We start from the raw sequence: 26,655 nt of genomic DNA, 5'->3' as shown, positions 1-26,655 counted from the left end.
CCAGTCGTTCTGCTGTTAGGCCAGACAAATGTTTTATTGCACCAATGTGATACTCTTTGCTTTGTGATGCTGGATAATGAGGCAAATAACAAGGACCTGGATCCCAAGGGTAGACTGGATGGAAGGACAAAATGTACAGGCAGATGAATGCCTCAGAATAGGCGTAAACTGAATCCTGGAGTATGGGTAAGTGCTGCTGGGTGATAGCTCATTCATTCTTTGAGTAATGTGACCAAAGGAAAATATTTTAACTTGGCTCACACATAAAATTCTTCCTGGGCATGAAGGTATATATATATATTACCTTTTTATTATATAGGATATAGAGATTGTTATAATTAGTAAGGCCAGATTCTAACACAAAGGACTCTAATAAAACATTCTTTGAATATTAAAATAATTCTCCCAAAGCCTAGTGTTTTGCAAATTTCAGGCAAGTTATTATATCTGAAACTCTGCCCAAGATATATAGTTAGTACTATGTTGCTATGAAAGCTTTTTGGATGAAAAAAAAACAAAAAACATTGGGTATTAGAATATTTGATTTACTGGATTTTGGCTCCTCTTGCTAGACATGCAGACTGAAACTTTACTATGATTATCAAATCTTAGTCCATTCTTGGAAGTTTAGCCTATGTAAGTAGTGGAAAAAGGGACCCTCCAGAATTTTATGGTGAATATTTGGCTCTGAATTAAATGGATCTTTAAATCTCTAAGACTTCATGTAATGTTGAATTTGGCTGGATACCCTGTGGTTGTAATATGTTAAGTCTTTAAAAATACATAGGTTCTTAAATAGCGATATGCTCCCCCCCTCCCCCCTGCAACTAGGATTTTGTTATTATCCTCACTGTCTACTTCAAACAAATTTTATGCAGTTTACAATTCTTGTAGCATATGGTTGCTGCCTACAAGCACTTTGTGTGCCTTGGCAGACAGCCACATGCGACACTGAAGAATGATTTCCTGCATAAATAATAGAGGATCTTGCTTTCAGCCATTTTTCTACTTGAGTTCAACTTTTAAGGTAGGGCTGGGTTATATCTTTTTTTCTTTCTTCTCTCCTCCTTCCCTCCCTCTCCCCTGTCCCCCTCTCTTCCTTCTTATTGTTTTTTGTTGAAGTCTCCCTTTACCCCAGGCAGAGTGACTTACGCTGTTTTCATTATTAGAGGATCTTGCCAAGCAATGATAATGTAATACTCATATAGACAGCCTCAGGTGTTTCTAGCTTTTGCCTTCTCCTGGATCCTCACTTATTTTTCAAGTCATTTTGAGTAGGAACCCATTTTTCCTTTGCTTTGTACTTCTGGCAGCAGAGAATTCCTCAAAATAGAAACTGTGTTGGTTTGTAAGCCTCATCACTCATATTGAGACCCTGTTCTGGAAAGATAATAGCTTTTACTTAACAATAATTGAAATGAGGATTTCCTGCTGGAAAGAAGGAGCAGATGCTTTGAGATTCTAGACTGAGGCAGTGACAGCAAGAGGTGGTGAGAAACCCTCTTGAGAGAGTGGTAGGTGACAGGGAGGGAAGTGAGGAGTTGGCAGGGCCAGGCGGATATTCTGTCTCAAGACCTCTGTGTCACAAGAGGCAAGGGGTGAACATGGCCTCTCTTCATAGCTCCCTTTCTCTGCAGGAAGCTATAAGTAGGCCGGGTTGCAAGGCAATGGGCTAAATTGAGTAGAAGCAGCAGCTAGAAAAAGTGAGCAGTTTATAACTGTGATTTCCCCCCTTTTCTGTTTAGAATCTGTTGTGGTCATCTTTGTGTTTATGTATTTTACACAGACTTGCAGTCTAACCCAACTGCTGTTATGTCATTTGATCAATTGGTTGAATTTATTGACCTGCCACTGGGTTACTTATTTTTGCCCAACATTACATGGCCTAAATACTTGTGTTCTGAACCTACTACTGATTCATAGAGCATTAGTCCCAAGTACAAGTAAGAGATCATTTTTTGACTAGCATCTAAATATTTTGCATGAAAGAAATTTTAAAAAGGATGAAAGAAATGTATGTAAATATATACATATAGATGATACACACATGTGTATATATGTGCATAAGTACACATATGTATAGATTCACACACATATTGTATGCCTTTACATACATGTATATATGTATAGTATATGTACACATATGCATACATTACAGATATCATGTTTAAATAGAACCTGGACATCCATTACTTATTATGGACTTAATTAAACTACATATGGAAATAAATAGAACATCACATTTTCAGTATTTATATATTGTAGCGGAAGTCTTTAAATACCAAATCTTACTGTTGATTAACAAATTGAGTGAAGTACCATCTTAATGGCAAATTAATATAAATTTTCTATTAGCATGTTTTGTTGCCATTTGGGAAAATTACACTATCAACCAGTGATAAATAAAAAAGCTCCAAATTGAGAATGAATAGCAAAGGCTGAATGAGTTCTGCATAACATTAAAAATGTTTTGATTCTAATTAAGTCTCTTCCATTAGACACCCCCAGCCCTTGTGCCTCTTTTGGAAGAGTCTGTTATGATGAAGATGTGAAGTCAGGAAGAACAGCCTCCGGAGGCACCATGAGGCTTAGTCTACTTCCTCCACGTTGGTGTCAGCCACTTTGGGCAGCTGGGGCCCAGCTGAGGCCCCTCCTAGCAGGCCCTCTGCTGCTGCTGCTGGCGGAGGCTGCCTACTGGGCTCACATCCAGGCACCTCAGCTGGAACTCTCTCACCTCCTGGGGGTGGCGGAGCAGGACCATTAGCCTCCATCCCCCGTAGGGAGGCCTCTGCTGGGGACTGTGGGGTCTGACCAGAAGCTTCTGCCTCCAGAAGGGGCTCCTGATCAGCCAGTACTTCAGTGGGGAGACCCTGGTCTTGGGGCTCTGCTCTGGACCCCACAGGGAGATTACTGGCCTTGGGGGGAGGTTCTATCTCATTGCCTCCTTCAGTCTCAGCTTGAGAAGCTGAGGGAGGTGGGGAACTCTCTGAATGGCAGGAAGGGCTCAGAGAGGGCCGTTCTGGCTCCTTAAGGGCCATGTCCCCGCCCCCTTGAGGACTGCTGAATTCTGGTTGGAATTCTTTGGCCTGGTCAAGGGCCAACTCTGAATGGTGAATGACCGTAAAGGCTGCGGCCAGATTTTTCACGGCATTGTGAACACTATTGGCGTTCTCAGCGTCGGCCTCTTCACCCACGGAAACCGTTGACTCGGGCTCTTCGTCGGAGGTGTGCTGATCTTGGTCATCCTTCTCAGGCACTTTTGCTTCTCTAATCTTTTTGTAGAGTTCATTTCTCTCTTCTTGTAAAGCTCGACAGAGATTCTCTAGTCTCCCAATTTTCATCACGAAGCACTCATATTCTTTGGCTCTTAATGCTTTCTGTGATTTGAAAATACACACACACACGAAATGTCAAAAAGCAAAATTGCCAGAATGTTCTCTGGAGATAAGCAAAAACATTTGTCTAGGAATTTGCCTACCAGGCTCTGGGGTTTGACCACAGAGTGGTGGCTGGATGGACACTTGGTCAGAGGCATCACTTATTATTATTATTATTTGCATTTTGTATGCTAGGTTCTAGTAGAATTTAGAAAAGAAAGATGGCAAAGCCTCTCTTAACTTTAGTTCAGGGCCTCTAGAATTGTACACGAATTTTCTGCCTGCAAGACATAGAGGGTGTAAGTACATGCATGTGTTTAAATGAATGAGATAGATTGGGTCTTGGCAGTCAGCAATGCCTTATCTCTTCTATAGATAAACTGCTATATACTAATCCAGCAACGGTTTGATTTATGTTCTTGGATAATAAACTCATGCTTTAGAATTGGTTGTAATTTGGGATGAATTGTTAGAACAGTAATTATAACCAGAGAAACTCACCACACACTAATTCATGATGCTGGCTGCTCAAACTGTCCAATTTTCCTTCTCTCTAGAAATGTTCAGTGTGTTTGTACATGAAATTATTCCTAATTATCTTACTCCCTCACCCCATCTTTGTGCTACTCTGTACCCTTTAAGATGCTTTTTTACTTGTTTACATGGAGAGACCTTTACCTGTAAGTCCTGCCTCTCAGGTCAAAGGCCATGTATCATTGCCTTTATAGTCTCTAAACCTCCTCAGGACCTGACATAACATTAGTGTTCAAATGCCTGTTGGAGGAATTAAACAATATATCTCCATATCTGTCTATAAAATAGCACGTACCCTGGGTGCTTGGGCTGGTGTCTTCTCTCAGTATGTTCAAATCAATGAATTAATTCATTCTGTGCCTGTTATATGCCAGGCACCAGGGAAATTAAAAGACAAGTAGGACACTCATCAAGCCTTTAAGGAATTCACAGCCCTGCAGGCCTGCTGCTGCTTGGGGGGACAGTAGGCATGTACTTAAGGGACACAAGGCTCTTTAGGAGTCTGGGTAGGATTCTAAATTGCTCTTATTACTCTATTATAATTTCATATATCACATCCCAGAAAAAGTCAGTCCTTTTTCAAAGGTAAGCATTAGGATATAATGTTCTAAGTATGAATCCTTTGACCAGCCAGGGGGGGAGTAAGCTAAGGGAAAAGCTCCCTCACCTCTTCAATCATGTCCAGCAGAGCTTTGTTACAGTTCTCGAACCTGCCCTTCCACGTGGCCGTGTCCTTTTCCAGCTTCTTCATTTTCTTAGTCGTCTGCAGAAATTAGAGTGTTTTAATATTCATCCTGAAAAGTTAACCTACCAAAGAAGCTATCAGTTTCATAGGCGATGTCAAGGAAAGTCCTTTTGTTCCAGCTGTTGCAGCAAACACGAGTTCTATGTGAAGGGATGAGGAGTGAGTGGGGAAGTCACCATTTATTCCTACGCCATCGAGGTCAGAGGTGGACAAACGTATTTGCGCCGGAGCCAGTTCAGGAAAAAGGAAACTACTTAGGGCCATGCTGTTTTGGCACTGGCTTTTCTCTCTCTCTCTAAAAAAAAAAAAGAAGCTCACCCTTCTCAGGCATTTTCTAATCTTTTTGTAGAGTTTGTTTCTCTCTTCTTGTAAAGCTGTCTTTTTGAAGCTGAAACTGCTCACGATCCTGATTGTAGGATCTCCTCTCTGCTTGGATGAAGTCAGACAAGGCACACAACGCAGGAGCAGTGACCTGGATTTATCACAGCTGGCACTCGCCGTGTGTGCCAATCGGCCCGAGTCTGGGTGCCCTCAGAGCTGGGCCCAGCCGCTGCCCACTGGCCTCAATAGAGGAGCCTCGAGTGTTTTTTGTTTGTTTTTATTTCTTAACTAAGTTAATAGTTTATGAACTTTTTAAGGTAATTGAGTTCTTTAGGAATTTGATGAAGTCTATGGGACCACACTCAGAGAAATGCAAATATACATATCAAATTTTTTGGCTATAAATAAACTCCAGATTAAGAACACCTCCTTTTAATCTTTAAGATTTAGATTTCTCTTTAAGATTTATCCCAATCTTAAAGCTATATAATTTTAAATTACAACAAATTTTCATGCTTTAATTTTCATCTTAAAACTCTATAATTAAGTTTTTTTTAAACGGACAGATCCCTCCAGGGGTAGAAAAACTGTAATTATTAACAAGAGCTAGTCTACTTAGGTTTGCTCACTGGATTGTGAAACTTATCTTATTATTTTATGAAAATATTTTGAAGAGGAGGCTTTCTACACTTAAAAATGTTTAATGCCAATGTTTTAGAAACACAACTGTGATGCTGATTTTATTTTCGGAAAACACTGAATTAAATAAGATTTAAGTGTTATATCCCACAATAATATGAGCACCTTTTATTTGTAAAAAATTTTTTTAAGTTGAAAGCCTTCTTAAAATATGTTAATTTATTTGAACTTCTTATTCTTATGAAGGAAGCAAGGGGGACATTACCTTGAATTGTCTTAAAAATAAAACTGAGGAAGTTGAGTGAATTGTCCAGTGCTACTTGAGGTGTAAGAACACACCAGAATTTCAATTCATCATCTCATTCAAATACTCTGTCAGTTACATCATACTACATATCTTCTCTTTTAGGAAGGATCCTATGAAATGGCATTTTCTGTTTTAAAATTCTACTCTTGCATATTTATATGAAAGCTTTTTAAAAAATATATTTTTATTGATTTTAGCGAGAGGAAGGGAGAGGGATATAAGGTATAAATATCAAAACATGGATGAGAAACATCATCGATCGGCTGCCTCCTGCACGCCCTTTGCTGGGATCAAACCCACAACTCGGGTGTGTGCCCTGACCGGGAATCGAACTGGTGATCTCTTGGTTCCTGGGTCAATTTTCAACCGCTGAGCACATCAGCTGGCTGAAAGCTTTATTAAAAAAATTTTTAGATTATATATATATACATATACATATACATATATGTATATGTATATATATATATAATTTCAGTATGAACAACATGATGTTAAACTGCTAAACTGCTATCTCTTTTCTTCTTTTTTAAAAGCCATTCATGGAGTAGAAAAAAAAATCTTCCTCAGAATGAAAACGTGTCCTAGTGTTTTGGGGCTCTTTTAAAGATTAATACACTAGATATTTACCAATGAAAAAATACACCCCAAATCTCACTGGCACCTATAAATGTTTCATTACTTCATGAAACGCACTGGAATATCTTAGCAAGAGAAAAATGAACCCAAAGGAGAATTGCCCGTCAAAATAGAAAATGTCAATATTTTGTGTGGGGTAAGCTGTACTCACTTTATCCATTTCCTGTTTGAAAGTGGCAAACACCTCATTGCTTTTTGTCAGTGTGCTCTGGAACTCTTCAAACCGCCCCGAGTAGAGGGTGAGCTGTAAATGGGAGAGAGAGAGGATCTATTTTAGGGCTCCTTTCTGAATGCTTCCAGAACAAAACATGTCATTGTTCATTATTTGTTAAGATAAATGATTTAAGGGAATTCTAATGCAGTGTTAGTAATAAGTTCAGTTCTTTTATTTACTACGAGATCAACCGAGGTCAGTGACTATGATTAAATACCTCTTTAAAGAAAAATAAAATAATAAAATACGTCATTACCACTTCATTGTATCATAACTTTTTACCAACAAGCATTTATTGAGCTCTGAACATTTGCATGGATTGTATAGACAAAAGTATTTGACATGTGGCTCCCACTTTTGAGGGACCTGTAATCTTGATGGAAAGACAATCCCAAAGACAATCTGACTAGTGTTCAGTGAAAATGAAGTGCCAGTGTAGAGGAGCAGCCGTGCTTCTGTGGGGAAGGTGAGCCTTGAACTGGGTCTTGGAGGAAGTGAGAACAAAGACAAATGAAAAAAGTGATAAAGGAAATGTGCGCTGGACATGGACTGTCGCTGCTGCCATTATGCAGGTTGTGCCACTGTAAGCAATTTCCATTGTAGACATTGTGGTTTTGTGTATTTATGAATATAGTGTTCTAGCCAATAGCTGTTAAATGTCTCTTCTCATCGAAATCAGTTTCTTATATCAGTTTTCTGCAGATGGAAATAATGAGTCTTGAGGAAGGAATGCCTTTTTCGGATTTGCACAAAACAACATTGTATGGGTTAGCATTGGCAAGTGTGCGGCTCACCATGGGAGTACAGGGAGAAGCCTTTGTGTCTCCACATCCTTAATTCCAAAGCTTGCCTTTGGGTGAGAATAGAGCAGAACAGGAAAGGAAGGTGTGTAAATACTTGATGGTTGGTGACAGCAATACAATAATAAAGTTTTGTGTTTGAAAATAATTTTAGGATAGCATATTTTGGGTGATTGATTTAATATGGCTGATTTAAGTGACAAAAGTCGGCATTTTAAAATGAGTCTTTGGTAGGTACCCTTGGGTGCCTGGAACAGCCAAGTCCTCAAATGGGCACAGAAATGTCTTTTGTATGAAGAAGCAAGCTTACAACACCCAGCAACAAACAAGAACCCGAGACTGCCGTTGGTAGACTGGGATGGTTGGATTATTGGGCAGATGGCTGGCACCAACTTGATCAGCTGGTGATACTTGTGATATTTTCCTTTCAAAAGCAGAGAAGAGCTGACCAATAGAAAGCCAGTAGAATGTAGAGTTCTCAGTCTTGGAGGTGGGAGTGAGAGGAAGCATGTGGGAATCAACCCTAGAACTCATAAAATCTGCTTATCTAGAATAGTTCATTCTCAAATGATTCAGAACAGCAGAGTTCCTATTGCAGTAAAGATCAACAAAATGACAACATAAAACCTTTTCATTGGATATAATATTTCCGAAGAAAAGCCAGACAACAGCTGACCATCATTTGAAATCATTCATTAGCACTGTGAATATGTGACAGAGTTTGGGGCAGCTCTAATGGTCTACAGATTCCATGCATACAGATTAGGGAAGATTGGGTAAAGGGGCATTGGGGAATTCATGGCCAGGGAAGTTTTGTGTGCCCGCACATACACACACACACACACTTACTGTATAAGACAATAATTTTATTGCCTGCAATGCATTCTCAAAACAGATTTAATTCTGTTTTATTTTTTTCGAAGTCCTGACTGGGATCCAATGAATTTATTTTCAGGGCCCATGAATAGGTCAAGCCTCTCAATTTGAGAGGCTCTATCCTAGTGTAAGTTCCTGCGGGGCTGGCTACTAATATTTCACATGATCTGGTAGCCTCTGGTGGGAGTAACTACCCATAACTGATCCTCTTCACTCTCTACCACAAAATCCATTTATTTGCCTTCTTGGCCAAGCATTCCTATTAACTTTTTTCTTGCTTCCTCTCTTTTCTTTTTCAACTTTTCAGTAATTCCAGCAGAATTACATGGATGTCTCAGATCCTATGGTCTCCCAAACCCTCTTGCAGCCCTTTAGTTGCAGGTTGCACCCTGGAGAGGGCAGGAATGATCGCATGCATGGTCCATCTCATAGAGGCAGCCTTGACACTTCTAGTGGGAGTAACCACATCCACCCCTTTATTTAGGCATCATGTTATTTTTATTGTATCAGTTGGGCTGATTGAGATGACAGACATATCCAGAGTGCCAGGAAATAATGTCTTGCTTCATTACCACCTTTTCTGGCCTTTTTCTAATGATTTTTTTCAACATTTCCCTTTTAAACAATTTTAAATTTTGGTAAAATATACATATCATAAACTTGACCACTTAACCATTTTTAAGTGTATAGTTCAGTAGTGTTAAGTATATTCATATCCTTGTGCAACCAATCTACAGAATGTTTTCATCTTGCAAAACCGAAACTCTATACCCATTAAACAACAACTCCCCATTTTCCCCTTTGGGTGACTGTTCTTAATATTCTGCTTTTCTTTGTATTTGACCCTATTGCCATATGTGGCAAAACCTGTGTGGGGTATACCTTTCTCAGGTAACCGACTCTAACCCTCCACTTATACCACCTAAAGATGTATACTTCCTGTTTACTATATGGATAATTGTTTGGTCGTATTTTTCCTCTCACTACCAAACATGGTGCACGTTTGTTTTGATGTGTCATACTCCTGCACTCACTTTGGTATTTCAGAGAAGTGTCGAAGGAACATCCCGAGGTCATCCACAGTACCTCTCTCTCCTGCCAGAGGCAGAAATAGAAACAAACTGTTCTCGGGTTAGTAAACAATAATTGTCTCAACATTTCTATTTTAAACGGGCTGACACACACATTCTTTTAACCGAGCGCCAAATTTAATTACAGACATTCAAAACATATAGGGAACAGAACTGTGCTCAGGGATTTTCTTAGCAAACTTTTGAGATTTGATTTGGGAATAAATCCAAATATAATAGTAGTTGCAGAGGACTCTTCTCCCATCGTATATTGATAAGGTGAGGATTTGGGGGTTGAAGGATGACGATTACCCATCTCTAACAGTTTACTCTCTGATCTTTCCCCTCGGGTAGTATTTTGTGTCTGCGTTGCCAGGGGTTGCTGACTTTCCACATCTACTGCCATCTTCATCCCGATCGATCCAGTGAACACTCTATTTGTAGTGATGATTGCGTCCCATTGATCATCTCTGACATTTAGTCTATTGCCTTGGTTTGTATAATTGCAAGCCCGACATCTCTTCCCTGAGTGAGAATCATGCCCCAAACTGGCAAGCTGTTTGACTGAAAAGTGACTCCCGTCAAGGAAAACACAACCCGTCTTGACATTTCCCTTGCTCAGATGGAAGAAATGAGAACGGAGGCCTCCCTTTCCTGTCATCCACCCGTTTCAAGACATTGTAAACCAAAGGAAGTGTTTGAGTGCTGTGCGAAATAATCTGTGATAGACTTTGCTTTTCAAGGTTTTAAAGTTTTACAAGTATAAGATTGATACTTGTCAAGAGGAACTTGTCTAAACATGATTACACACAGGGACTCAGAGCCTCTATATTCTTCTTGACGATTAAGTAGTTATTGGAGTTTTGAAAGTGCCTTGAAGACAAAAGACACAGACAAAGGTGGGTCCTTGTAGAGAGAGCCACGTGCCATGGAAAATGGGGGAAAAGAGGAGAAGGCAGGGTTAACTCAGTTGATGGCTACACTTTTCAGCTCTAGAAGTTCTTTACATTCATGAACTAGAGCTGAACAGGTTCTTGGTATCGTATTTCCAGTGGTTCTTAAACTTTTGTGCAAATAAAGACTCCCTTAGACTCATACATCACTATGTGGTCCTCACCTATGAAATAGTACTGATATTAGCTAATATGCTAATTGTTATTAACATTATTGTTATAACTAGAGTGTAAATTTAATTAGGGAGGGATTTTTGTCTCTCTCTGATTACATCTCCAAAACCTACAAGCATGCCTAGCACTTAGTAGGTGCTCAATAAATATAAGTTGAATTAATTATGTTTATTATGATCTAGGCACTGAGCTAAGTGCTTTGCATGCACAATATGAAAACAAACTTCATATACTACATATTCATGAACTAATTTTTCTTTTAAACATTCAATCAAATATATGAATATTTGTCATCCATAGCCATAGGTGCGTGATTGAGAACTGATATAATGTCAAAAACAACTACATTTTGGATAGCAGCTGCTGCCTTGTGTGCTGTTATGTTTTGGAAATATTGAAAACTAATGGGCCTCCCAGAGGACTCCAGCTTGGGATCATTAATCCATTACATCATCCTATTTTATAGACAGGACATTTAGGTCTAGGGAGGCTTAGGTGCATTGCACAGGGTCACCTAGCTTTTCAGCAGAAGAACCAGGACTCTGACCCTGGTGCCTGGACTCAGGTCAGTATTGAGGGATGAATGAGAAACATTGGCAAGTCTGGAACCCCGGATAGATGCTTTTTCAAGTTTAGGGGGCTATAGGTGGAAAATGAGGGCACACCTTTATTTTTTATTTTATAGGTCATGTCATCTGAGTGAATCACTCTTTAGCCCAGAATCATATGATATTAATATACTCTTCTCAAGTTCATTCTCTTTATTTAGCAAAGAGGAGTAGAGATTGCTTGTAACATGATGTGAGTAGTGGCAAGTATTGCCGCAAGGCTCTGTGTTGAATAGGGAAGAGATAGGGCCAGAAGCCCTGGCTTGATTCTCTCATGCCATCAGTTGGGGAGGTCACACCTCCGCCCCCTGCCTGGCTCTGGTTAGAGTGCCACCTCTGCCTGTCATCGACTCCACACAGTGATGTGATGGGCCTTGTGACTGCCTGAAGGATGATCTGGAGTTTATGACTCGAGACTTTAGTCTTTTAACTCCCAGTTCCTTCATTCTATTAATCATCAAAAACTTTAATAACTTGCTAATGTTGATGTAATTAGTATTTTTAAGCTATTTTGATATATTACTGGGGGAAAACAATTCATTTTGCATTCAGTACACACATTGAAAAAGTGTGCTTTAGGAAGCTTAGCTTTTCAAACGTTATCTATGCTTTTGTCTATGTGTGGAGAGTGGCTACAGCATTCAGACAGGATCAAGCCTCGGATTGACTTGTGGCAAAGCCACATACAAGTCCCAGCTTGGAGGGCAAAGCCCTCCCAGCGCAATTATAGCCAAAGGCTATGGTTGTAAGCTTGACCTTATAGTCCGACTCTGCAGTCCTAGGTAGCTAAGGGATGGGGGCTGTGGGTGGGGGGGGGGGGGGGGGGGGTGGGTGTACAGCAAGTGCTGCCAAAACAAGGCTTGATAGAGTTCAGAGAATGGCAACAATAGGAAAGAAGCAGATTTGAAATTCACAAGAACATTTTAAGCATCTTGCCCTTGTTTTGCTTTGTGTGACCTGACTGTAAAATAAAGCTTCGGCTCATAGGCTGTCCCTGTTTCCTTATCCAGGCACAGTGATCCACCTGGCCCCAACTGTATTCTCTTGTCCGTTTATTTTAATCTTTCATCGCCCCTCCCCAGGTTCACCCCTGACCATGCTGGATGCGGTTCACTATGTAGTGGTATAATTTGTGATTTTAACTTGATTGTTTTTCTTATTTGCCTTTTCTTTTATAATGAACAAGTATTCAGCAGTTAGTGCATAGACATGGACAAGTGAATTGCTCACATCTTTATGCTGTCCAGTTTGGAAGTGTTCTGATTTCAGCACCTTGTGTGAATTTGTTCTATGTGATTTCACAGTTCCTGTAGGACCCTGGGCACTTTTCCCAGCAAGGGAGCCAGAGCCCCTGTGTGGGCCAGGGCAGAATGGCTCTCCTGGAACCTGGGAAGGTTTGCCAGGAGGGACAGAGGCCCCAAGGCCCAGGAATGATGGACAGGTCTTGCTTTCCCCCAGAGTCAGATGCTGCATGAGGCTTTATTTTTTATTCTGAAATATGAATTCCCTTAATCTAGTCAAAACACACATATGACATCATAAAGCCAAATGAGAACAGTTCCTGACTTGTCTGCCATCTAGTCATTTGCCACTGACAGAGCCAACCTCTGAGAGCACAAATGCTAGGGTGCTCATTCTAATTTTTCTAATTTCCCTTTATTATGAACTAGAGGCCCAATGCATGAAATTCATGCATGGGAGGGGGGTTGTCCCTCAGCCTGGCCTGCGCCCTCTTGCAATCGGGGACCACTCAGGTAGGGTCCCTAGGCCTGGCCGGCAATCAGGGCCTATCAGGCTTCCCTTCCCCCAGCTGCTGGCAGCTGGCCCCGCCCCACTGCTGCCACTGCTTGCCATCAATGCAGCGCTGCCCCCTCCTTCCCCCTCCACTGGTCACCTACCTCTGCAGTGTGGGGTGTGATTGCTTGGCTGGCCTGGGTCTCTCTCTCTGGGGCGATCAATCACAGGGCCCCTAGGTTGATTGCCCCGCAGAGGGAGGCCCCGCCCACCTGGCTGGGGCTCTGCGATCAATCTCTGCACTGAAGGTGGCCTGGGCCTCCCTCTTTGGGGTGATCGCAGAGCACCCCCTACCCCCGATTGATCGTCCCACCAGCCAGTGGCCTAGGCCTTCCTCTGCAGTGCGATCGTGGGGCGATGGCGGGGCCCCCCCAACCGATTGCATTGCACCGCCTTGGCTGGCCTGGCGCCAGTGCGTGTCATAGCGTGGTCATCCGGAAGGGTGTCTAGACAGTGGTTCTGCTGTTTGGTCATTCGGTCGATTTGCATATTATGCTTTTATTATTACAGATAATATCAAGCAAGCAAGGACATTTTCAGTATCGACAGTATAGATGGTGCATTTTATTCTTACCTTAATAGGATGATGTGGGGAGAGAGAGAGAGAGGACATATGTATGAACAGGGAGGTGGGAACCTGGACACCAGCTTATTCCCATTGACCATTTTGGTGCCCTTTTTTGCATGGATGTTGTTGGTGCAGAGCTTTTGTTTTTCTTAATAGACATGAAGTTATTCTTTATTTTCAACTCCTGGCCCCCTCTCCCTGCCACAAGTGAGCCCTCTGCAGACCACCTTTGGTTCACAGCCTCTGACTTGGGGACAGAAGGAGAGCACACCCCATGCATGTTTCCCCTCACTTCACCTGAGCCTGCAGGACTGTCTCTTGTTCCTTCAGCACTTTGGCTTGAAGTTTCCACTCTGCTGCCTGGTTCAGCAACTGTGAGAAGAGAGAATGCAGGAAAAGACGGTCAGATTGTCTTTTAAATTATCATTTGGTTGTAATATGCATATAAGACATAATAACTTGCTAATTCACCTACTCAAGTAATTTTGGGGGAACTTTGTAGAGACCCTAAGAAATATAAGAAAACAACTAGTCTCAATGGTTGGATTCTCAACTAAAAATTCGTGGCTTTATTTGAGGGGAAAAGGGGAAATCATTTTCAAGTCAAGCATGAATTACACAAAATTTGACCTCCCACCAAATTCTGGAACTTTCTCTAGCAATCCTGCCCACCCATTATTTGGCCTATGCTTGAACATCTCCAGAACATCCCCACCTGGGGCATTTTTGTGAACAACTGTTTCTTTAAATTAAACCCAAAGTTTGTCTCCTAACTAATCAGTATTCTCCACCAGAGCAGGTATTAGAATCACTTAGGGAGCATGTCTGAATTCTCATTCCTCTCAGAGAACGTGAATAAGGAAGTTTAGGATGTGTGATTGGAATCCATACTTAGAGCAAATACCCAAAATGGTTTGGATGTTGGTGGTCCATAGATTACATTTTGAAAAACACTGGGTTAGAAATTGACCTATTGCCCCAAATCCTGTGTTAGGTTTAGAAAATAAGTCCTGAATAAGTTTACAAAATAAGGTCCCTCTTCCATAAGGTAGCCTTTCAAATACAATCAAGGCTCTCATAGGAAACAGGATCAGAACTCTGAGCTGTGGGGTTAACCCCTTCCCCAGCAGAAACGTGTATACTCGTTTTCACAAAATGTTCTTTTTCAGTCGTTGACGAGTATACTAAGAAAATATGGTAAAAAAATATGGTTTATAGGAAGACGAGTTACAAACTGTTTTCATAACCAGCATCAAAAATACTATATAGAACCAAAATAAAAAAATTAGTCTGAAAAAGAAACGTTTTTAACAAAAAAATTGTTGGGGAAGGGGTTAAATTGAAGAACTTGTTTTAGGCATAAAATGACACGGACATGTTATTTTTAACTTAAGAGATATGTTCACTTATCCATTTTGATGTAGGGCTCTGGTCTTCTTTGGGGGGTATGGGCCTTCATAATGGAACCTAGCAAGGTTTATTTTGTTTTACAAAAATGATATCCATGATGTGCCATATAAGATTTAGAATTTTTTCTTTTTTAAACGAAGGTGCTAGAGTGCTAGACTGACAGACACTGTGAACCATCTTGATTTTTTTTATTCTGTAGAGTTTTACAACATTCTCCCAGTCTTTTATAGCTACTAACATGTAACTTGACAGTTGTTTCTTGCTGTTTGCTTATATCTTATGTCTTTCAAAAGAAGCATTATTCATAATTTTTATAGAAACAACTTTCTTTTCATACTCCCATTTCTTCAGTTAATGTGTGATTCTGTTCATTTACAGAATAGAAACACAAGGGTAACTGGACAGAAAAGGTTTGGGAGCAAAGGGCTGATTCTTGGTCAATTCCATCTTACTTATTAGGGGCAACCATGTGTAGACAGTCCAGATCGGCTTAGTAGCCACAGGACTCAACATGTTGTGGGCATCTGTCAGCAGTGCGTTTACAGAGAGGATGGTGAACATCATGAGTTAATCTGGTTAGTTAGGCAGGTGGCTGTCAGTTAAGAAGATTCTCATGTATTTGAAGAAAGGCCGATTTAAATTTTCTTCTTTGTATTTGTCTCTATTGTAAAAAAGTGTCCATGAGATCCATGTGTTACATTTGTAATCAGAACAACAACAACAAACCAATGAAACCATTTTTTAAACCTTGAAGATATCTTTTTTCTTATCTTAGTTTGTCTTTTTTTCTCGTGGCTCGATCTCTCCATTTGTAAAATGGGTTTTATATATTCCTCTATACCTCCCAGCGTGCAGTGAAGATGGATTATTATAGTAGTGAAGTAATTTGAGTGCTCTGGGGCAGCTGTGAGGTGGAAGACCCCTCTGGCCATCTGAGCGGCATGGTGGCCGTGTACATGGCCCCTGCTTTCTAAGTGAGTTAAGGAGCCCTGTTGTTCAGGGTGGTCCCTGGCAGAGGGGAGGCAGGTGGCTGCCATTTCTACCTGGAGTGAAGGAACTCCCCAGCTTTGAAGTGATTTCATTACTTTCAGAGAAAAGTATCAGAGCTAGAAACGGGGCCAGTGGCCGGCCAGCTTTGAAGAACCGAGGCAGGTTACCTTTCTTTGCCTCAAAACCTGCTATGTTTTACTAAACTGGGATAGGAAAATAGATAGCATGGGAGTTTCTTGCTAAGGCTGGGCCAGTCACCCCACGTCTGTCCCCCAGTCTCCTTCACTGAACCTTTGCCTAGATGTTCCTCTCTCATGTCTCATATATTATAGACCACAGGTACTGATCTCCTAGGAAGCATATTTTACCTACTGGAGTAATTATGACAACAGTAGAGTATCTCTTTTCTTAAATGTATTTCTTTCTTTGAGAGCTAGGTTATAGATAGATTAATACATTAACCTTTTTTATTAAGAGCACATGGACTTCTGATTTGAAATTATTCAGTGACCACTAGGTTATGTACTCGAAAATTTGTCCTTTTGTTGCTACATTTGAAAACCAAAGTTATTTTTAAATTACTATTCTAACAAATTGAAGTGATTCTGATCTGATTTTCAGTAAAGGCAAAGCTCATGATCAATTATTAAATGGCCAAATTCCAATGATTGGCCCATTGACTATGTCTTAAATCTCTCTCTCCCCAGCAATAGACACACACTTCAACTTTTGCCTCTGAAACATGCCCCTGAGTGTGATGTGCTATCACAGAGCTTGGGCTTGGGGGCAGATACACTTTGGTGTATTATACATCTTGGTCCCTTAGCAGCATGTGACCTTAATTATAAAATTGTGTATCTTCTTTGAGCCTCTCATCTGTAAAATGGCCCTACCACTGTCCTGGAGTATTTGGGGTTAATGAGATGTCAATAAAAGCCACCACTTGGTTTCTTCAGCCAGAAACTCAGGAGCCAAGTTTGACTCCTTTTCTCACTATTACCTTCAGTTCACTGCATTGCCTGCTGGCTTTGCATTGAAAACGTAACTTTTATCCATGTCCAGCTCTCCTTCACCACTGCCCCCCTCCCTAATTCACGCCATCATCATAGCTCAGCCCGATTGCTGCAGTAGCCTCCTAACTGTCTTCTTGCTTTCTGGTCCCTCTTTCATTCATTTTCCACCCAGGAGCCAAGTTCATCTTTTACAGATGCCAAGCAGATCATGCCACTTCCTTTGCTAAAGCTACCCAGTCCTTCCTCATTATTTTTAGAATAAAATCCAAACTACTTTCCAGGCCTACAAAGCTATACAACTTGGCACCTGCTTCCCCCTCCAACTTCAGTTTGAAACTTTCTCTCACGGGGCCAACATGTTTTTGCTACCTTAACCTTTTCCTGTTTCTAGAGGATGCCAAACTGGTTCCAGCATCAGCTGGACATTGCTATTGGAGACATCCTTCTCATCAGGTAGGGCTCAGCTCAAGCTACCTCCCCTGAGGAAGGCCTTCCTGGTCACCTGGTCTAAAGTAGGTCCCCTCCTTCTGCCCCTTGTCAGTTCCTCCTTATTTCCCTAGTAGCACTTATTATTATCTGAAATGACCCTTCCTTGTGTGTTTGCTTGTTAATTGCTTTTCTCTTTCCGGTTAGACTCTAGTCTCCAAGGGTCATGACCTTCTCCATCTTGTTCACCACTGTAGCCCAGGACCCAGGATGGTGCATGGCATATGACAGGCACTGGGAAAAGATTTGTTGAATGGATGCATGACTGTATTATGTAGAAAGTTGTTTAGGTACAGTGCCTCCTACCGGGCTGGCCAATTTAGTTCCAGGGGAGCTCAGGCTCTTTCTCTAGCAGTCTATGGCTCTGAGACCATTCTCAAAAACAACTTTCTCAGGGTCCTCTGACCCCCAGGCAGACCAGACAAGCACACTGACTCAGATGATAAGTACATATTCCTTTTCGCGTTTGTGTCGCTCCTCTGCTTCCTTCATCATTTCTTGCGCCTGCTCCAGTTTCGCATCTACCAGCTTCTGCTGCAGTTCTCTGTGTTTAAATATTTTGTCCAGATGCTAAGGAAGAAACAAAATGCACATATCAAGTTTGACTTGTTATTGGTGCTGACAAATATAAAATAAAGAGTAATATTCATATAAACACACATTCTCCAGGTTTTAAGATTTTTAAAAAGAGGGGAATAAATACATTAGCATCACTTATGGCTTTGCAGAAGACCATAAATTGGTGAAGTCCCCTGCATTTTGCATTCACAAATGTGGTGGCAAAAGGTGGAGGTGCTAGAATTCAGCAATTATATCTCCAAAAGGCCCCAACATTATTTTTCTAGAATTGGTAACTATTGATACGATGCTGGTAATAGGCCAGGCAGCACAGGCTGTGATGTACATCATAACAGCACTATCACTTGGTATTTTGGCACTTTCTATGAATATAAAACTAATTTTAAGCACAACATTAATATAGTTTATCATGGTGAACTCTCCTCCACATCCTCCATGTTCTTGCTTCAAGTATTGTAAGGAAGTTCTGGGGTACCAGCATGTGGCCCTGGCTCAGGGACTAAGGCAGGAGCTCCCTGACTTCAAGCCTGTTGCTCTGGTGGGCAAGACACGGCAAAGGGCCTTGTGTTGAAAGGCAAATGTGCAACTGTGTGCCTCCGTACCTTTTGGCCTCTGCTAGCTTGGTCAGGAGAGGCTCCCAGCTCTACCCCCGTGTGGAGAGTTTCTTGCTCATTAGGAGGTCCCATTGGCAAGAGGACAATGGAATTCTATCCTTTGGCCTTACTTAGAATCAGTCCCAGAAATTGACAACCAGTCTACCAGGCCATCCCATTTGAGATCTTCCTGCAGAGTATGGCTATTTTCTTTTTAGCTCCTTCCTTTCTGCTTTCACCTGGTCCTCCACTCTGGAGCAGTGTTGATCTTCCTGACAAGATGAAATGGTCGCTTGGCATTTTGGCTTATTATGAGGACTTTCTTGGTTTACCTAAGTGGTACTCCCACGTGCCTTTGGCTCAGTTGTTTCCTTAGCATGTTTCCAACAGAGCCACTTAGACTAAGTTAAAATGAGGAAAGTTTAAAATGAGGAAAGAAATATGATCAATCAAAATCCTGATGGGACTTGAGGAGTCTTAAAAACATATTAACTATTAAAATATAATTTTGGAATAATTAAAGATCCCCATAGTCCTCTTAAGATGAACTATTAAAGCAGTCCTCCTTTTGTGACTGTGGGTGATTTAATCTCATAGCCTCTGCTTCCCATCTGTAAAATGTGGATAATATATTATGATCTAGTGCATAAGATTTGTTGAGACAATTAAGTGACCTTGTATGTATAGTTCTTAGCACATGACCAAAACTAAATCTGAATCAATAATACCATGATGGTTATAATTATTACATTATTAATACTGGTCTTGGTTTGTGGGGCATTTAGAATACAGATCCCTAATGACATGGCGATTCTTAAGAGGGAGTGTGTGCAGTATTTCTTGGCTCTGTAGAGGGCATTTTAAAAAGGCTGAGGATAACTGTGCTCACAGCCTATCACTTTCTATTTATTGCCTTTGCTTCACAGTGATTCCAGTTTTGAAGAAATTCCATATGACTTCCAGCCAGGTATTGCACAATACCATCTGTTTTTATTTGGCTAGTAGAAGAAATCCAATCCTAACTATTAATCAACTGAGAAGGCTGGTCATAACTTTCTTATTAACCACGTTCCCTACCTTCTCAACCCAGGGCAGGATCTGTATCCAGTGCTTCTACGTTGTTTGATGTGGTTCTTACCTCCTCCCTGAGCTCATACTGATCAATGATGCTTTTCAGTTTCTCTGCGAGCTCCGTGTTCTCCTGACACAGCTTCATGTTCCGCTCGCTCTGCTGCTCAATCTGGGCCTGGATGTCTGTCAGGGTACTCTGGAAATGATTCGTGATCTCCTTTCTCTTCTCTTCCTCCTCCCGTGCCCGCTGAAGGGTTTCCTCCTGTGGATGAAAATCTTCCATTATACTGGTTTACATGCACCCTCCATTATAGGGTTCAAGGTCCATGAAAGGAGATTCATGTGCAGGGGAAGCAGGATGGTTCTTCTCAGTTCTCTAGAGCCATGTTGCTCAGCCCCAAGATAAATATATGAGCAAAAGTTTCAGTTGTGAATACACGGTCACTGAGAACAGGTGCAATGAGAGCCCTGACATTGACAGCTGGTGATGAATAGGCTTGTTTTAAAGATGACGGGTGTCCTGCGGAGTGAATGAACTGCAACAATTTCTAACAAGCATACAGTCACCTGGTTTTGATCTCTTGGTTGTGGCCTGGGAATAAAAGGCCGCTTGGTTTTATTGATAGATGAGACAGATCATATATATGTGCCTTTGGTTGGTACAGAAAGAACAATAGATCTTATATTCCTCTATACAAATTATGGGATATGAACTACATACTTGCATGACCCAAGTTTTGTAAATATAAAGTGAACACAATGTATACTTTTCCTTGGTAAGAAAAAGGTTTCATCAGAAAGCTTGAAAAGGAAACTAAGCTAGCTAGAGATCAATTACAGCAATCAAAAATGTAAAAGGAAATCTTAAAAAATACGTTGGCTATTTTATTTCTGAAGAACAATCATCCCACATGTCATGCAGGGTAATTGAAACATTCAGTCATTCATTGTAAGTTTTGAAACTGAAAGCAATATTAATTTTCAAATATACTTTAACTCTAAAATGAAACATCTAATTTCCCATCTTCCACTTTGTTAACATTCACAAATTGGAAATTAACTTTTATGCCATTTCTGTTCTCTTTGCTCTTAAAAATCAAAACTCGCCTTTCATTGCTAACTACTAACAATGTACCCATATTTCCCCCATATCTATATTTAAAATTGTTTGCTTTGTGATTATTCCTCTCATTCTTTTAGAATAAAAGGGTTTAATCTTGCTCCATCATACCAAAGATACACTGCTGACAAGTAATATAGACTTTGTAGGATTCCTTTCAGTTCAGATTGTTAGTATGAAAGCTTGCTTCATTGTTGGCAAGTAAAGTTATACTGTATTTAGTTGCCTGCTCTGATCACAGTATGTAACAAGATTTAAAAAAAAATGAACCGATAATTTAAACAGAAGTAATTGTGCAAATCTTTATTATGATAGTAGAATAATGTGCTGAAATAAAAATTGATGCTGAAAGTATATGCTCTGGAAATATTTTAGTTTATCATCAGGTGTCCTCTTTCCTTCACAATTTTAACATAGTTTCTAACTTTAACATGATTCCTGATATCAGAATCACAATTTATTCATGGTATAAACATTTGTTGAGTGACAATATCTTAGAGATATTGTAGAAGATAGCTACACTTCCTAACCTGAAGAAATTAACTATAAGAGATCTTATTTCCCTGAATTTTGTACACTAACCAACAGTTACTCTACATATTTCACTAAAAATGATTATGGCCATTTGTTAAGAAAAATGGGATATACATATGCTAGTGGTTGTTTCCTCATTGCTCCTAATAAGCTTAGAAATCAACAAGTTCCTAGTCATAGCCTTACAGACCATGATCTGAATGACATTTGCATTTATAACAATTCCATCCATGAGTGAAAAAGTCAATGGAAGAAGCACCCCATCCCACTTAGTAAGTACAATTTTTTTCATTGGTAACTGGATACAGAAAGAAGGTATGGGTATTATGAGGGCATTAAACACACACCAAACCATCATAGCACTCATTCCTGGCCACAAAATGGCATCTTGTTTTTTACATTGAATTGTTTTTTAATAAGAGAAAAATAAATCTAAAATGACCTTATAAATTTTGAATCAATTGATAAAGAAAATGCAGTCATTTGGTGTCTGAGATAAAATTTTCTTTCTCAAGCACGTTAATCAAAGTGAAAATTAAGGCAAAGAAGATTGAGGGTCACGATCTGAATACTTAAGGAAATAAACTCTGCAAGCATCATTATCCACCTTAGAACCAGTGCTATGCCTGACATGTGATCCATAGGTGTTCAGTATGTGTTTATTTAATGAATCAATGAATTGTTAATTTAGATATAGACATACAAGTAGCTTGAACTAGATGATTCCTAAAGTCCTTTCCACATTAAAATTTTGTGGAATTCTATTATAACAAATCATACTTATTCCTTTACTAAAATAATGTTGCCTAAGACACTTAGCTATTCTTTATAGGGCAGTTCTTTTTCAGTATAATTTTAGGCTCAGATTTATTGCTTTGAATATATGTAACATTTTGTTGCAATGAGTCCATATTTCAGGCTTTCACTGGTCTTTTTCTAAATTAAGTTGAATTGTGAGGTTTTTGTGGGGGCTTTGACTCACTGAAGAATCAATTTTAATAAGTACCAGTAAGCGCTAAATGTTATGGTGGTGGAAAGAGCTATGCATTCTCTTCCTATATCTTCCCAAGTTTCTATCATAATAATGATAGTAAATTTCATTGTCTGTAACTGGAAGCCATTATTGAGGGTGTGTGAGTATTCCCACAAGGTCCCCCGCCATTGCCACTTCCATCATTCTGTCTTTGAATGTCACCCAAACAGACCTTGGCACATTATTCCACTTTTAAATCTCTTTGTTGCTAAATCTTTCCACTACATCTGGTTAATTTCTCTCCTTTCTATAGAGCACTAGTGAAAGTCAGGAGATTTGTGTAAACACGGAGCTCTATTCCTGGAGCACATATCTTGAGTTGTCGATGATGCTCCCCTCTAATCTCAGTTTTGAGTGTCCTGAGAGCAGTGATTGAAGAGATGCCAGAAGCTCATCTCCTACAACTCATGATTTGGGTGTTAGAATTCATCACACTGGCTTCCCATTTCCCAGATATCAAAAAGCAATTTTCGAATAAGAGGAGACATTATCCTCTTCTATTTTTTTCTAACTTCATTGTACAAACTCATCAGTGATCTTAATCTCTCTGTTCCTTTAAGTATTTCCTTTTAAACACGTCTAATAATAACTCTCTCCCAGGAATATTGGCGTCTAATTAACACTTGCTTGTCAGAAGTTTTAGGATCTTCCGCTGGAAAGGGGACTGTGGACACATGCAGTATTATCTTGGAGAGCCCTGAATCTTGCTTCATTGAATGGGGCTAGTGTCTGTGTGTAATCAAATTAAGCACACTGCTAGAGGCTTACGCTGTAATTAATGAAGCCCATGCAGGCTGAATGAAGTGGTCAGTCTATTATTTTGAGATTGAATAATTAAGTCTGAAGAGCTTCAGAGTTTTCTCAAGTAACTTCTGTTTTCAGATGACTATTGACATTTTGGCTCTCAATTTTGCTTTACCGTGTCAATTAGCTTTGTGTCAATTATGTCATGCAGATTTCATTATCACATAAAAATGTTGCATTTTTACAGGTTTGTATTTTAAAGAGTAGAATGAAGTCCTACCTAAGAAACAACTAAACAAGCTCAACATAAGAAACAGGCGAGGGGAATGGCATGCATTTTACTAAGGGCCTGTTCTGTGTCAGGCACTATATGGACATTGTACATATGTGCCCTCATTTAGTTTTTCCCCAACCACACAGTGAAGTTCCTACAACCCCCTTTTTATGGATGAGGAAACAGGCGTGGGGAGGTTAGATAATTTATTGAAGGTCACAGTGAGCAAGTGGCAGGACTACTATCTGAACCAAGTCTCTCTGATTCTGAAACTCAGGCTCTTTCCAGAGTAGCAGAGGCCTGTGTCTATGCGGCAGGAAGAAGGTGTTAGCAGGGCCTTGGTGATACATACCTTCAGTGTCTTGTTGTGTCTCTGCAGCTCCCGACACAGACTCTCCAGTTTGCTCCGAGCGAGAACAGCTCTGCTGTGTTCACTTTGTAACTGGTCCTTTTCCTTTTGGATTTGTGCCTGTTTCTTTTGTAGGAGCTTTAAAGTCTTCTGCTCAGTGCGATGTTCATCCAGCTAGACAGGGGCGTGGGGATGCAAAAGGAAATGGCAAGAATCTCTTTTGAGTTGATCAAGAAGGAGCAAAAGAGGAGATGCCTAAAGATCACTCTGTGGTTGTTTGGAAATATTTTCTTGGTTATTATTACCGTCCCCCTGGAATCAGATGATCCTCACCAATGTTACCTTTGTAGTACTTGTGGATATTGTTTTCACAGCTTAACATTCACAAGTTTTGGGAGGCCAGGGGATTGTCAAGGGTGGGGGAAAAAAGGAGACATATGTAATACCCTTTGTAATACTTTAAGCAATAAAACTAAAACAAAACAAAACAAAAAAAACATTCACAAGTTTCTCCTTATCATCACTATTATTATTGACCTCTTCTTACTTTTGTCTTCTTTTTTATAGTCTAGGGCCGTTGTCGGCAAACTGCGGCTCGCGAGCCACATGCGGCTCTTTGGCCCCTTGAGTGTGGCTCTTCCTAAGCCTTGGAAGTACCCTAATTAAGTTAATGACAATGTACCTACCTATATAGTTTAAGTTAAAAAACTTTGGCTCTCAAAAGAAATTTCAATCATTGTACTGTTGATATTTGGCTCTGTTGACTAATGAGTTTGCCGACCACTGGTCTAGTGTTTTCTTTCTTGAGTCTCTCGAATGACGCCAGTCAATATTGGAAAGGCATGTTTCAGAATCTGTAAACTGCCAGAAGTCATACTAATTAATGCCTAGCATTGAGGCAGTGGTCAATGGTGTGTCTGCTTGGTTTACCTTTACTTTGCAGTATTTTCTCAAAATAAGCTTATAGAAACTATTTTAAAGAGTAGGAAAGAAAAAAAGTAGCCTCCTGATAAAAAGAAGATGAAGTTTGTGGGTTGTGATAAAGGGGGAGAAGAGAAGGCACCCCTTGACTATCTAAGCATTGACAATTTGCCACCAAAATTTCACAAATAGCCACCGCACAACTTAGCATGATGACTAGTATCTGTAACGTGCCCTGCTCTCTGCCCATCCACATACCCCTCATGCTTATGCTGAGTAAGTCATGACAGTTGTTTCTGCTGAGCACAGTGGGGCCTCCCTCCCCGTCTCCAGCAGCCATAACTAAGCATCAGGGACGGCGTGGAAAGTGGAGCCAGTGCACCCTGGACCTTCCATCTCAGGATGCTCAATAAAATGTGGGAATAGTTAAAATTGAATTTCAAATAAATAGGGAATAATTTCTTTAGTAAAGATATACCCAAAGTATTGCATGGGATATACTTTTACTAAATAAATTTGTTGTTTGTTTACCTGAAATGAAAAGTTAACTGGTTATTCTGTATTTTTATTTGATAAATTTGGCAACATTTTTTTAATCCTCACCCAAGGATATATTTTTTATTGAGTTTAGAGAGAGAGGACGGGAGGAAGAGAGAGAATAAAGAACATTGAAGTGAGAATCATTGGTTACCTCATCTATGCGCCCAACTAGGGATGGAACTCGAAACTTAGGTATGTGCCCTGACCGGAATCAAACCCACAACCTTTTGGTGTATGGGATGATGCTCCAACTGACTAAGCCAACTGGCCAGGGCAAATTTGGCAACATTTTTATGGAATTCTAATTGGGTTGGGGCAATTTGAGTATCAACCTTCAGCAGCCCTCAGAGATTAGCACACTCTGGGAGAGTGGATCTCAGATTGACATTCAGTGTGACCACAAGCAAGTGCAGTCCTTTGTCCAGAGCCACGTCCTCTGCTGGACTCGGTCTGATCACCTGAATCACGCTGGTTAAGCCAGGTACGTACTTGTCGTAATAATGACCTTGCTGCCTAAGGGAGAGGGAAAGCTCTGGGAAGCCCCTCTATGCTTTAGGAACATAGGTGTTCCTGGTGCCTCACAGAGCCCAAGGCCAATGGATACACACACGACATGAGTCCTGATGTGTACCTCAGTTACCCTAACTTGAAGAAGCATTTGTTCTTTCTGAACTAGATGAACCGGACTGTCACACTTTCTTCAGTTCACAAATTGTTTTACCACACTGACATGATCATGATACATCCTTGCCACATTTAGGTGGGGGTAGTCATACATGATATTTTATCTTCATACGTATGGGAAATATTTAATTATTAGTGAGAATTAACATCAGGAAAAACTAGGCCCATATTACTATACATATTGATATTCTTCTTTAATTTCAATTGGAAACATCAGTTGTATTTTATGATATATTTGTCATGCTCACCTCCTGTTCATAGGATGTGTGAGGTCCTTTCTCTTTGCATATGTTTATTAGATAGGGGTGAAACATCTCATACTTATGTTTAGACTGGAAATGATCTATTGTCCTTTCTTGAAATTTATATATTGTTGTTGTTATTGCCTTTATGCTTTAGACCAGAGGTCCTCAAACTTTTTGAACAGGGGGCCAGTTCACTGACCCTCAGACATTCCACACATGCGCACTGCGGGCCCTGGACGAGTCGGCTGCTAAGCAGGACAGGCAGCGGCGGCAAAAACACCCGGCGGGCTGGATAAATGTTTTCTGCAGGCCGCATGTGGCCCGCGGGCCGTAGTTTGAGGACCCCTGCTTTAGACTTTACCCTTTGAATATTAAACCATATATCAGCATTTCTCAGCCTTAGCACTATTGATCTTTTGGGCCAGATTATATTTTGTTTTGGGGGTTGTCCTG

General features: G+C 40.4%; 1 protein-coding gene across 1 annotated transcript in view; it reads right to left on the bottom strand.

Moving 5' to 3' along the window:
* Window positions 1-1,813: 1,813 nt before the first annotated feature.
* TXLNB (taxilin beta) overlaps window positions 1,814-26,655 on the bottom strand; it is a 40,510-nt gene continuing 15,668 nt past the window's right edge. The window contains exons 5-11 of the mRNA XM_015572057.1: window positions 23,816-23,986; window positions 19,826-20,020; window positions 17,966-18,085; window positions 13,914-13,988; window positions 6,711-6,803; window positions 4,579-4,674; window positions 1,814-3,377 (exon numbers count right to left, since the gene is read on the bottom strand). Coding sequence (XP_015427543.1) covers window positions 2,589-3,377; window positions 4,579-4,674; window positions 6,711-6,803; window positions 13,914-13,988; window positions 17,966-18,085; window positions 19,826-20,020; window positions 23,816-23,986 — 1,539 coding nt within the window. The 3' untranslated portion in view covers window positions 1,814-2,588. The remainder of the gene's footprint in view (window positions 3,378-4,578; window positions 4,675-6,710; window positions 6,804-13,913; window positions 13,989-17,965; window positions 18,086-19,825; window positions 20,021-23,815; window positions 23,987-26,655) is intronic.

This window comes from Myotis davidii, unplaced genomic scaffold, assembly GCF_000327345.1.
Source record: "Myotis davidii unplaced genomic scaffold, ASM32734v1 scaffold266, whole genome shotgun sequence".
In the NCBI taxonomy this organism is placed as follows: Eukaryota; Metazoa; Chordata; class Mammalia; order Chiroptera; family Vespertilionidae; genus Myotis; species Myotis davidii.
The sequence above is the reverse complement of the archived record's forward strand: the minus strand, read 5'-3'. Positions and strand labels throughout refer to the sequence as shown.